Source organism: Neocloeon triangulifer, unplaced genomic scaffold (assembly GCF_031216515.1).
Source record: "Neocloeon triangulifer isolate White Clay Creek 2 clone unplaced genomic scaffold, ASM3121651v1 ptg000014l, whole genome shotgun sequence".
Classification (NCBI taxonomy): Eukaryota; Metazoa; Arthropoda; class Insecta; order Ephemeroptera; family Baetidae; genus Neocloeon; species Neocloeon triangulifer.
In genome coordinates this window covers 7080871-7093479 of record NW_026775556.1, presented here as the reverse complement: position 1 = coordinate 7093479, position 12609 = coordinate 7080871, and the positions used below count along the sequence as shown (strand labels likewise).

Genomic DNA, 12609 nt, shown 5'->3' with positions numbered 1-12609 from the left:
ATACGTTCACGTGCCGCGGCTAATGCCTTTAATTTAATAAGCGAGACGGGCATTATTCATGAAAACTGACATGACGACGACGACAGCAAGAATGAAAGACGAAAAATTCTCGCGGAATGACAAAAGGCAATTAAGTTCAAATTAACGGGTGTCGTCATCATTCACTCTGCTGCTGCATTTATTTTATTCTACGTCCTCTGAATAGGTGCTCGCGCACTTGAGCCGTTCATACTAGCACAGGTCGATACCTGAGTCATTGCAGGGAAGGGGATTCCTTGCGGTGACGTCAGCGAGCGCCGATAGCGATTGGCTGCGAGTGGCGAGAGCCGCAGCCAGTCTGTCTTTTTCTCGCGTACTCGCCACTCGTTCCCGCTCCTGATCTCCTCACTTTCAGGACTACAGACCGACCCTGCGGCTGCCCTTGGACCTAAACAGGTGAGACCTCTAACCATCCGAACGACCCAACCGGGGCGCCGGCCCAATCCAAAGGTGCAGGAATTCGTTTGAGGGGACGCTTGAGTAAACAAACTTTTCTAACAGGTTTCGGGCACTTTCTATTATTTTTTTCCGGATTTCAGCTTTTTCGGGTGGTTTGATTTTCAATTCTAGGGTGATCGCAGCTGGGGGAAAGGTGCCCGAACCCCAAAGTCTCGGGAGAAAGGCGCGGGAGCACGTAAATAATGTAAATGAGCCCATAGAATGACGTCACCTTTCTCTCGCTGGATGACTCACGCCACCATTATTATTATTATCACCGTGTTATCGCTCCTATACACTCTCCACGCTGCCCGCCGTACGCTCGCATTATTTTCCGAACATTCGAAACCAAGAACCAAGGGCACAATAAGTGTCGTTAAAGGAGGTGTCTTCCTCTTTCGGCTTTATTTCTTTTCTCAATCTTGGTCGCGGAGAGCGAGAGACGCGGTCAGCCTTGAGTGGCATTTATTTCTCTTCCGCGTGCGCTTCCGGTGCATGAATGGCCCATTGACAGTATTCAGCTGTTGCTCTCTCGCGGGCCAGATGCACCCCGGGGGTGAATCAACCCACCCCTCGCGAGTGACTCACGGTCAGGGTGACTCACGCCGAATCTGGAGGCGAAATTGCGCAACCCTCTCACTTCTCTCTCTCGTCGCTGACTCACAATGCCCATTATGTATCGCCCTCATGCTTGCTTTTGTTGTTAATGTGCGTAATTCATAATTCAGGGGTTTGTCAATCGCATACACCCCATTTTGCATCCCTCGTTAGTCATCCGTCGCGCACAGCGAAAGAGAATGACTCATTTGGCTTGAAATAGACCCAAGTGCGCAAAACGTAAAAGTTATAATATACGTGACTCTTTTCACCCTCCAACCGTTAATAATTTGCGTCCCTCGCGCGAACTCACGTGCCAACCGTGCCGTTTTCTTTTCCAAATCAAATTGACCTACATTTTCGTCCCGCCAAAAGTGCATTTCCCCCGCCGTGTTTTGCTATTTTGGGCTGATGATGCACCCCTGCTCCAGGCTCGTCCTGTGTGTCTCTTTCAAATTTACCCTTTTTTAGTGGTCTTCTGTTTTTATTTTTGCATTAATCTCATAAAGGCTTGCGGATAAAATTTTTTAAAGTAAAATAATGCTCCTGAACGCATCATTAATTACAGCCTGCATGTAAGATAAAACTCATTGATTAAAATGGAAAATAATATTCCATTAGCAATTTATTTTTTAATTTGTGTCAAATGAATAAATAATATAACCATAAACCATTATGTATACAGCTGTATAAAAATGAATCATTTTAAAGCTAATTAATAGGTAGCGAAAAAAAAACAGGCTTTGTTCTCTTAAAAAAATTGTTTTTTATTCGAAAAAACATTAAAACTGTTTTGAAAAGAAAAAAACAATTTTTGAAGCCTGCTTTCTTTGCTTCCTTGATCGTCAATTTCTTCACTAGTTATTATACGTCTCTGATAATTAAACCAATATTAACAATTGTCTGCATTATTTTACAAAAAAAAAAAAAAATACGTGAATACCACAGAAATAAACCGGCGGAAATAATTTTTTCCTCTTATTTATCGCGGAATTGTGCGTTTCCTATGAAAGACAAAAGTGAATCAATCCCACGTTGAGGCTCGTCGGAAATGTTGCCATTCCAAAATCATAGAGTCATACGCCGTTTTTTCTCTCTCGTCTGATTTACTTTTTCCTCAAGTCGCGTGGTTAGGCCTGCTTTTGTTAGCTCACACTCCTCGTACACCGACAGGAAAAAATAAAGTGAATCATGACCTTTGCTAACGCCAATGGAATATTAATTTTGGTGACGCTTGTCCTGTGACGACGGGAGCAAAAAATGTAAACTCCGTAACTCCGGTTTCAAGGTAGATCAGAAATGAGTGGAAAAAACGCTAAAGGAAAAAATATATTGAGTTTTTCCTCTTGTTTACGCTCATTTTAGTTGCATCAGCTGTGCACATAAATGCTTTTCAATTATTGCATTATATAGTGTTGTTATGCAAGAGTTAAAGGACATCCTATCTTATGAGTCTCTTCATGTCTTCATGAGCTTGGAAAATTAATTAATATCAAGCTTAATAATTGCATAAGTATTTGACAAAAATAAAAAGTAAATAAATTTTTATTAAAGTCAATCTGTTGATTTGATTAAACTTTTTAAATCCGTGGAAACTGGAAAACAACTGATTACTATTTTAAATCAAGAATTGTATTGAAATTAAAAAAAAAAATATCCCAATAATTTCATGTTGAATTTTAAAATTAAAAAAAAAAAATCGTTTGGCCGTTTCCCCAAAAGTCAACATCTTTGACTGCGATTGTGCGTTAATTTAGGTTGAAGGTTTCTTGAGAGAGGAGAACGCCAGTAAAGTTAACAACAACCAAGTGTGTTTGTACTTAAACGAAATTGGCATTCGAGCAAACAGTGAGATCATCCGATGATCGCAAGACCACAAATGCGATCATCAAGGGGAGCTGTAAACTCGTTCGTTGCGCGGCGCTCGATATCAAAACAGTTTGTTGGTGCTGCGGTGCAAACCCCCCTTGCATCAGATCGCTCTGTATGTTATGACTGCTTTCGCCAGAGATAAAGAAAAAAGAAATAAGCTTCTCCCTGCCGAAAGAAAGAGCACTGTTGAAATATATAAAAATATACGAGAGACGCTCTATTACCAGAGATTTAACAACATTATTTAGCACGGCGGCACTTTCCATTTCGATTCGAGCACGTGAGTCACCTCTTCGACGATGATTTTTGTTATTTGCGTTCGGCGAGTTGCGCTGTGAATTCATGCGGAGTGTTTTAATGATTACAATTCCCAAAGCCTGATCTCTCCCAATAACTACTTCTTTGAAAAATAAAAACAATTACAATCGTAGCCGCACTTGCTTTAAAAAATCCAATGGAATGGCCGAAATAAAAATTTTTATAATGGATTGAATGAACTAAAAAAAGGCAGCATAAAAAAAATTGGTAAAAAATATTGTGAAATTATTTAAATTTTTCTGTGTAAAAACGAACATTATTATTATAATATTTAATTATAAGTGAAGGAATCAAAATTAAGATTTTTTTACATAACTAAATATAAAGTTGCAAAAAAAAACTAGTTCATTCAACACAAAGTTCTGGAACGAAATTGTTTTCACTGGAGTTTATTTCACTCATATAGGGGTCTCATTTGAAATAAAATCGGTGCAGCTCCGCTCAGAGCAAAAAGCTTGACAATGCAGCCCTTCTCGATTTTTCGGGGGCACTGGGGGTTCGATAGGCCGAGATTAGAGTGTTTGCACCTGGTGTGCGGGCAGGCAGGCACAAAAGGTGGTGGAAGAATACATTGGAGCTGTAGTGATACCACGACGTGATGACGCAGTCTGCCGTGAATGCATGACTCACCGACTGAATTGCGGCAACGGGGGGAATTGGACTCGCCGCGCTAATAAGGTCGAAACACTTCCTGCCTCCGGAGGCCGCGCCAAGGCCCCCGAGTGCCCCCAAACCACCTGTCGACCCGGTCGCAAAGGTGGAAAATATTCTTGGCGTTTTAAGACCAAATTCGGATCGGTCGCTCGGGTTTTGCGCGTTCCGCCGACCTTTAAAGGTCACTTATCTTTCTCCTCAGGTGCGTTGAGGTGTATTGTGGAAGATCGAGTTTCTAAACGCGCACTGTGATGGACGAGTCTAGTTTCTCTTTGCAAATCTGCTCAATGATTTTCGCAAACTTGTTTTTCTTGCTTAGAAGACCGCAAACTCAATTTCGATTCCATTTTTTTTTTTTATAAAAAAAATATTTGAAATTAAAAAAATTATAAAAAAAACGGTCTAGACAGCCCAATGGTTTAAAATATTTATTTATATAATTTCTCTCTTGAACTATTTTTTTTCAACAAAGTGAAAATTTTGATTCACCGAATTCAAGTTGGAGCCTCTCCATTCAGCGAAATGTCACTTATTATGAATCAAGAGCCGGCAGTTCATTGTTCCTCACGGTCGCCGCGCAAAAATAAAGAACGGTAACCCAATTACAAGAGGAAAATAGCTGCAATTTTCTACGAATCGGAACAGTTCGCCTCGAGAGAGTGAGAGTTGCGCTCGAAAAAATCTCGGCGCGCTTCGTGAGAAGCGAATAATAAATTAGGCAATTATTTATTCACATTTATAATATAAATTTACAAATGTTGTGAATATTTAAACCGGTTTTGCATACAATAAGCATGCATTACGCGACTTTTGTTCCTTTTCCGCCGACACTATACTGTGTTTGAAATTTCTATGTGTGGAAGTTGAGTCACGTTTTGCGTCGCCCGACTACTTTGACAGAAAAGCTTATAGCATTTTAATGACAGAACTGGGGTGATGAGTTAGAAAGTTATTTATTCGCACGTGGACTACATGGAGAGTGCCTTTAATGAATATTAATGAGCAATAAATTAATGAATTTAACATGAAACCATTGAATACTGAAATTGGATATTCTTAATTATGTATGCTAACTGAAATTACCTCAGAATCAAATGAGTCACACTACAGAGAGAGGGAAACGTTTGTCACGTTAGCAATTCCAAGATAAATCCACAAAACGTGTGTTTATAGTTTATACTTAAATATTTTTGTGTGGAAAATATCTTAAAAATTGAAAATTTGAAAAGTAAATGGATCTCTTAAAATAAATTAAATAAATGTGTCATACAACTTTAGCAATTTTAGCAATTTTTGTGATTAGTCAATTTTTAGCTCCTAAGAGCTTGGGAAACCAAATAATCTTTACAAATTGTTTATAATGCGAAATTTGATAAAAGAACACCTGCTTCTATAAGGTTGATTTTTACCAATTTTTATTTATAGCTACTGAGGTTGTACTAAAATATTTTAAATAAGAGGTCACAAAAATAGATCTTAATAAACAATTTTTCTTTGGCTGAAATTTAAGTAAAGAAAAAAAAATTCAGAAAAAAATGAGCTTCAATCAAAGTAAAGCCTATTTTTTCAATTCCTGGCCAAAGTTTCAAGTCCCTTGACCGCGATCAATCTTATTTCCCTTTCCCCTTTTTAAAAACCAACATTATTTATCACTCGTCAAACACGGCCGCGCCATCAATCAAACGTTTGTCCTCAATTTGAATTTGCAAGTCTCGGAGTTAGACAGAGGCGGCGCAGAGAAAGGGTTGATCGACACCGGAGGCCTGGGGGCGGCGCGTTCGCGATAGTGGGAGCGGGCGGGAGGGCGAGAGAGAGACGGAGCTATTTGCGTGTCGGGTGAGTCATCGCGAGTGCCGCTTCCCCCCAGCGGCTGTCGTTTAAAGGCCTCGCACCAGAGTCAGTTTCTTTCTTGAGCGATGGAGTCTCCAAATAACCGAGCACCGATGTCTGTCCGCAGCTGAGCGATGACCTCGCTGGTGGCCATTCGCACAGAAGCCCCCCAGAGCCCCCCGCAGTCGGCCAAGCTGAGGTCCAGTCTGAGGCTGCCCCTGGCCCGCAGCGTGTCAGAGCCCGCGCCCCTCGACAAGCCGCAGCCCCTCAGCCCCAGGTAAATCATCATCACCTTTCATTCGCACTTTGTTTACCTCGTGCCGCTTGTTTGGGTTTTCTTATTTGGGTTTCGGAGCCTACTTAGTTTATAGAGTTGTTGAGCACTCGCACAAACACACCACTAGCAATTGTAGGTAATGAGATCAAAGCAGCTCCGTAGATTAGTCTTTGCAATGCACGTTCTTGTTTAAAATTTCTTTTTGTTCAGCCTAGATTTGATTATTATGATCTTTTGGCACCGCACTTCCATTGGCGTGAGAATAATTTTAATTTTATTTAATTCTTAATCATAAATTTTGATTATTTTTTATTTTCACCAACGATTTTTATTTTCTAATTTTATTTAATTACAATTATTATTGTTGTTTATTTATCCACCTTGTTACAAATACATTGATCACATTCAAATGTTGGAAACAATTTATTTAAATAAAAAAGGAATTATTGGGCAAAACGGCACCACCACGAGCAATATTTTTGCTAAAACTTCCGAGGTCAAAAAGACCCCATCCGCCACAGTTGATATATTTTGGAATTTATTTTCAAATTAAATTTTTTTATTATGAACCATGAAGCATTTATTTCGTATGCTAAACTTATGAACTTATAATGTATTTTTCAAGTATTTTAAAATTGTTAGTAATAAAATAGTGATTAATTATTATTATTATTATTATTAGTATAATTATATGAGAGGCCCGGAGTATATAACCGGACTATCAATAATTTTGAAGGTATTTAGACAAATTTGAAGAGTTGTGACCTCTCAAATCAATTTTTTTCACGGTCTTCCATCTCATTGAATCATTGTTTAATCTTATCACGCACCGGCCGCATCGTCATTTGATATCTCTTTCTTAAAAATTACAAATTTTTTCCCGAAGCTAATGAAAACACTGTTATTGACAATATTTTTGTTGTTGCCAGTCTTTAAAACTAATTATGTCAACCGCAGATACAATCTCTCGTCACAAATGAGCTCTTTAAGCAAGTGCCAAATTTGCGTCGCGCGCGTGCTCGTGTCTTGAGTTAAAAGAAATGCGCCCTCGACTCGAAATCCCATTGAAGTAGTTTCAAGTTCCTTGTTAAAAAAAAAGACCCGGAGATAAGATGCTGAATAATTTCGCGCTATTTTAAGAAAAGTTCAAAGGAGCGTGATTTTGCGACCAATGCTACAAGAAAAAGATAAGCTCTATTTGAAAAGTCAGATCGATTCTTGCGCGAGACCAAGCGCTGCTCGAGTGTCCTGTTTTATCGGAGCTATCAGATGCGGACAAATCTGTCGTGCGCTGGCCGTACTTGATCTCGCGTGCAGTATTGCAACTTTGGGATTGCGACCAATTGCGCAAAAGTCTGCAGGGTGAATCATGGGAAACTTGCTATTTGAAATGTATAGGATCGTAAAATGTGCTTAAATTAGACCAAAAATTTCTTCGAGAAAAAATAGGGCAAATTCGCATGAGATAATATTATGTAATAAAGAAGTGTTTTGATCACTTGTTTATGCCAATTAAAATGGGAAAAAATTTGAACGTTCTAAATATTTTCGATTGTAAAATTTTAGGTAATTTAGTTTCAAGAAAATATAATGTTTATTCGGTTTGATTTATTTCATGCCAAGCCACTTGCCCAAAGTAAAACATTTTTGAGCAGCTGCCTCTCCTAATTCTCCTTGGTCAGAGCCGCTCCGTGAGAGTTTGGCCTTTAGAAAGAGGGTGATCGGTTGTTATTTTCGTGTTGCTGATGTGGTATTGCCTTTTCGCGGCGATGAATCACGATTGAATTTGCCACACACACACAACTCGCCGCTCTGGCCGAGCGCAAACAGGTCCTTTCTTTATTTACATCGCGCTTAATTAAGTACATTTGAATCCGCGTGCACTTGCACATTTTAATTTGTAATTGTCGCCTCGGTGCGTCGCAGTTTGTTTCTTTATTGTTGTCCTGCCGTTGCAGCGCCCGCGTGACTAATGCGCCGATTGCGCAAACACCCTCGCGATGATTCAGAAAACGCCTTTTTTCAGGCATTATTCATCACTGCTGTCTTTCGCACATACTTGACTCAAAATCGCCCATTTTTCATACATGACTTCACTCGTTTCCAATTCGTCACACTCGCAAATTTGTCGATAGGCGTATTATATAGACGAGGCTTATAAGGAAGATTTACAAACATTTAGTCACTGACGCTGATAATTTCGTCTGCCGCAATTGGTCCATTACAATTATGCGCGCGGTGATTCACAAAAGTGGACTTCTTCACATTTAGCCTTCTTGGCAGCGCGGCCAGCGAATAATTTAGCCGACCGACCGGCGGGCAGTGATTCAAAAACTTTGAACATTTCATTTGCCAAGATCGAGTTTTAAAAATATCACGCCCTTTGCTAAATCATCTTCGGAGACTTCTGACTGAATGTATTTTGCTTTCAGTCTCCCCTACATATTCTGCAACTCGCACAGGAACATTTACGCAACTCGCAATTTTATTCGCTGCAGCAGTTGCAAAACGTAAACATGCAAATTTAATCGCACACGCATTAGCAATATGTAATACTGTCGCTGATGAACTCGAAGGCCGCTTCAATTTATTTTCTGCATCCGAACGAACGCGTAATCGAATGCGACAAGCACATTGATCACAATTCTCATGAGCAGCAGACACAGACGACCCAATTGAATGTTGAATTATTTTCAATTAAAATTATCATCGGTTTAAGTCTGAAGGGAAATTCGTGAGTTAATTAGACTTAAAAATTGCGCAGCTTTAAAACAATCGACAATTACACAATGGAAAATAAATAAAATTTGAAAAGATTTCTATATCCATAAATATTTTATATTGCAAAATTGTTCAAGATTAACCAGAATTTATGCATCAACTTAAATGTTATTTACAAAATATAAATTGTGTTCTTGTGGGTTCAGATCTTTTATCAGTTGTGGAAATTTAATTCAAACGTAATTTTTGACCAGCCATAACTGGCAAAATTTGGAGCAACTGACTGAATCAGCATGCAACTGACTTTTCTTCTTATCTGTGCGTAATCTGCCAGGCTATTTTTAATGTCGCAACGAAAACGATGGCGAAAGTCTTATAATTGAGGGGCACTTCGCGAGAGGTCGCTTTCGATTATCTTCTCAGCAACCGATACAAAAAAACACTTATCTGCTCACTCTTTTTTTCTATCGCTGCGATAAAGCTGAAGTCGGTTGAAATATAAAATCAGCGAACGCATCAATAGAACTATTGTCCTCTAACCTCGACCATGATGCTTTGTTGCAGCATCTTCAAAAGCCCTCTGCTGGCGCCGTCGACGTCGTCGCCGGAGGTGAAGCGCTGCAGGCTGGAGCCGCAGTCGCTGCCCACCTCGCCGTGCTGCGACTCATCCACGCTGCACCGTTCCATGGTGCTGCGGAAGGTTCGCGCCCTCGACTGCGCTTCCCTGGCGCGCAGTCTCACCTCCAGTGGCCCCAACGGCCTCCTCCTCATAGACATCAGGCCCTTCCTGGCCTTCAACCTCAGTCACATTGCCGGCTCCTACAACATCAACTGTCAGGTAAAAGGAAATCTTAATTGTGAATCAAAATGGCAACAAATTTATTTATTTGACTTAGTTATCAATTTTAAGTTTTCAAAAGTACTTTTAATTAAGATTCATTCTTTCAATTGATTTTTTTTTTTTAAATTTAACTTCAACTTTTAGAGACCCTCACAGTTTAAATTGACTAAAGCAACCAATATTTAACTAAACATTCAATCCTCAGGACCGTTTCAACCGTAAAAAGCTACTGACCAAGAGAGTCCACCTGAGCGACCTTGCTTCCTCAAAAGAGGCAAGAGAGGCCCTTCGCAAACGTCAGTACAGGGAGATTGTTGTCTACGACCAGGGCACTGTCGAGTTAGACAAGCTGGCGCCTGGACACCCTCTCTTTTTGGCCTTGGCCTCGCTGGTGGAGGAGAACCGAGAGCCCGCTGTTCTAATTGGTAATTATTTTAATGATTTCTTTATTTTTATGACGTTAGACTTCATTGAAGATAATTAAATTCTAATTTATTATCATGGAAGTGGGACTATAGATTAAATATATGAACAGTTTAATTTTAATGCACTTAAGTAATCGTGATTTAAAATTTATAAATCTTGTTTTTGATATGAATTGTTCAAAACTGCTTGGGTAATGAAATTATCTTAAATTATTATCAATCAATCAGTTGCTAACAAATATAATCAAAAGACAATTTTATTCATTTTATTTTAACATTATATCTCATTTTCACACTTGATTTTCCAGGCGGCCACTCGGAGTTCCAGCGCCAATTTCGCGAGCACTGCGAAACCACTCTTTTGCACTCGGCACCGGAAGAACCACCTTGTTTGGATCTCCACGCGCACCCTGCGTCCAGAATCCTACCCCACCTGTACCTGGGCAACGCTAGCGATGCCCGCAACCGAGAGCTGCTGACCAATTTGGGCATCTCACGCATCTTGGCCGTGACGGCTGATGAGGAGTCACTGGTGCAGCCTGGTCTCGAAACCAAAACCATCGCGGCCATCGACAACTGCAACCAGAACATGAAGCAGTATTTCGAAGAAGCCTTCAGCTTTATCGGTGAGTCACAGGCTTAATTTAAAACCATACACACATGCAACTGTTTACGTTGCATAGACTAGTGAAGAAGTTGGGAAATTATCTATATTTCTTTCGTCGAAATAAGAAGCGGGCCTATTTTTTGTGTATCACCGTGACACTTAAATGGCCCTTTTGATAAAGGAAATTATCAGTAAGCTCTAAAGCAATCACACCTGACGTAGCGGGCGCTTGATAACAATATCGTCCGAGTGCATAAAGATTCAATATTTGATTAGTTTCAAAGTTTCGTAAAAAAAATGAAGTAATATATATAAATACCTAGTAGAAATTTCTAAAATATAGACTATATTGTTTTGATTTTGTTTTTACATAATTTATTTATTTAATTGTTTGGAATTTGATTGTTTTTGTTGATTAAACTTATATCTTATACCCAACAATCATTTAATATTTTCATTTTTGACTGAACAATTCTCTGAAGGGGCTAAGTACCATCTCAAAAAACTATGTATGATACGATAATGCAATTTTTAGTAAAGACGTCTAAATAATTATATAATTGAAATGGATCAGAGTAGTACTGATAACATGGAACTTAAAGAACTTTAAAAATTTAAGTATCATTATTATTAAGTATTAAATTGCAATTTTTCATCTTTTTGGAATTTTGATTTTGATTTTTTATTAATTTCAATAACCTTCCTTGCAGAGTCTGCTCGTGTTGATGGGGGCCGTGTTCTCCTGCACTGTCAGGCAGGCGTTTCGCGTTCGCCGACCATCGCCATCGCCTACCTGATGCGTCTGGAGCGCGTGACCATGTGCGAGGCGTACCGCCGCGTCAAGGCCATCCGGCCGATAATCTCGCCCAACCTCAACTTTGTCGGTCAACTCATGGAGCTGGAGGCCAGTTTGCAAGACCCCAGCTGGAGCGAAAAGCAGTCAGAGGTGGCCCCCGCCCCCGGGGGTGGCATCAGCTAGCGCTAAGACTGTCAGCAAAGCGCCTAGTCTGTGCATCTAGTCCCACTCAATGGACTGAACGGCGCTCGACGCCAACCCTTGCGGACTGCACGTTTGTGCGTCGACGTCACGGCGCACACGCAGTGATTCTGCCGCTAACAAAAGTGGACACGGACTTAAGAATTTGCAGTCCGCAGGCCTGGTGTCCGCGTCAATTTAATTAAGCGCAAGAAAGTGAATGATGATTGAGCTGTTTGAGCGCTCTCAGCGCCATCTTAATTCGTTTATGCGGGTGATTTGCATATCAGGTTGGGCGGAACTGCACTTGCCAAGCATCCCACCAATCTGTCTGGCGGTGCCAAAAATGTTTCGCCCCAGGAGCTTTATCATATTATAATGTGGCGTTGGCCGGAATATTTAAATTATATAGATGATGTGTATTAACAGTTTTAATAATAATTAAATAATTATATATATTTTTGAAGCAGACCTGCCTCCAGATGGTGCTGGGCGCGTATAAGTGGTTTATTAATCAATGTGAGAATTGAGGATTGTAAACAATGATGATTTAATTATTATAATTACTATTACTGCTGCTGAGTATAAATGTGAAATGTGAGCTATTTGACGAGAACACTATTATATAAAAATAATAATAATACACTCGTATAATGATGAAAACACTCCTAAGATGTTTTACTGTGTTTGCCTACCTATCAACAAACGCTGGACGGGAAAACCAGAGATAATTCTGTTTAAGGAGTTGTAATTTTTTTTCTTAATTGGCCTTGATAACGAATTTGTTTGATTGAGAAATTGAGAACGATAAGAAGGAAAAAAGGTCCCGACTGGAGATTATGCAATGACACGCAGTTTGTTATTGGATTAATGTTATTTTGGTTTCCATCAATGATTAACACAGCCATATCAGGAGACAGATAGGAACTTTTTAATAAGAGATTTGTTTGCTTAATGTGTCATTTTAGTTCAATTTCATAGCAAAAACTAGGCTAAAATTTAATTAGTGCGTGT

At 39.7% G+C, this 12609-nt stretch overlaps 1 protein-coding gene across 2 annotated transcripts; it reads left to right on the top strand.

The window, feature by feature from the left end:
- The first annotated feature begins 301 nt into the window (after positions 1–301).
- On the top strand, positions 302–12262 carry LOC132200605 (dual specificity protein phosphatase 10). 2 transcript variants are annotated; one of them, XM_059626204.1, is made up of 6 exons: positions 302–435; positions 5876–6025; positions 9311–9584; positions 9793–10012; positions 10321–10638; positions 11330–12262. In XM_059626204.1, exons 2-6 carry the CDS (start codon positions 5883–5885, stop codon positions 11596–11598), a joined length of 1224 nt encoding a protein of 407 aa, XP_059482187.1. In that variant the 5' UTR covers positions 302–435; positions 5876–5882; the 3' UTR covers positions 11599–12262. The 2 variants fall into 2 exon arrangements, with proteins under 2 accessions (XP_059482187.1, XP_059482186.1); XM_059626203.1 differs by lacking the exon at positions 302–435 and having other exon boundaries at positions 5828–6025.
- Positions 12263–12609: the final 347 nt, after the last annotated feature.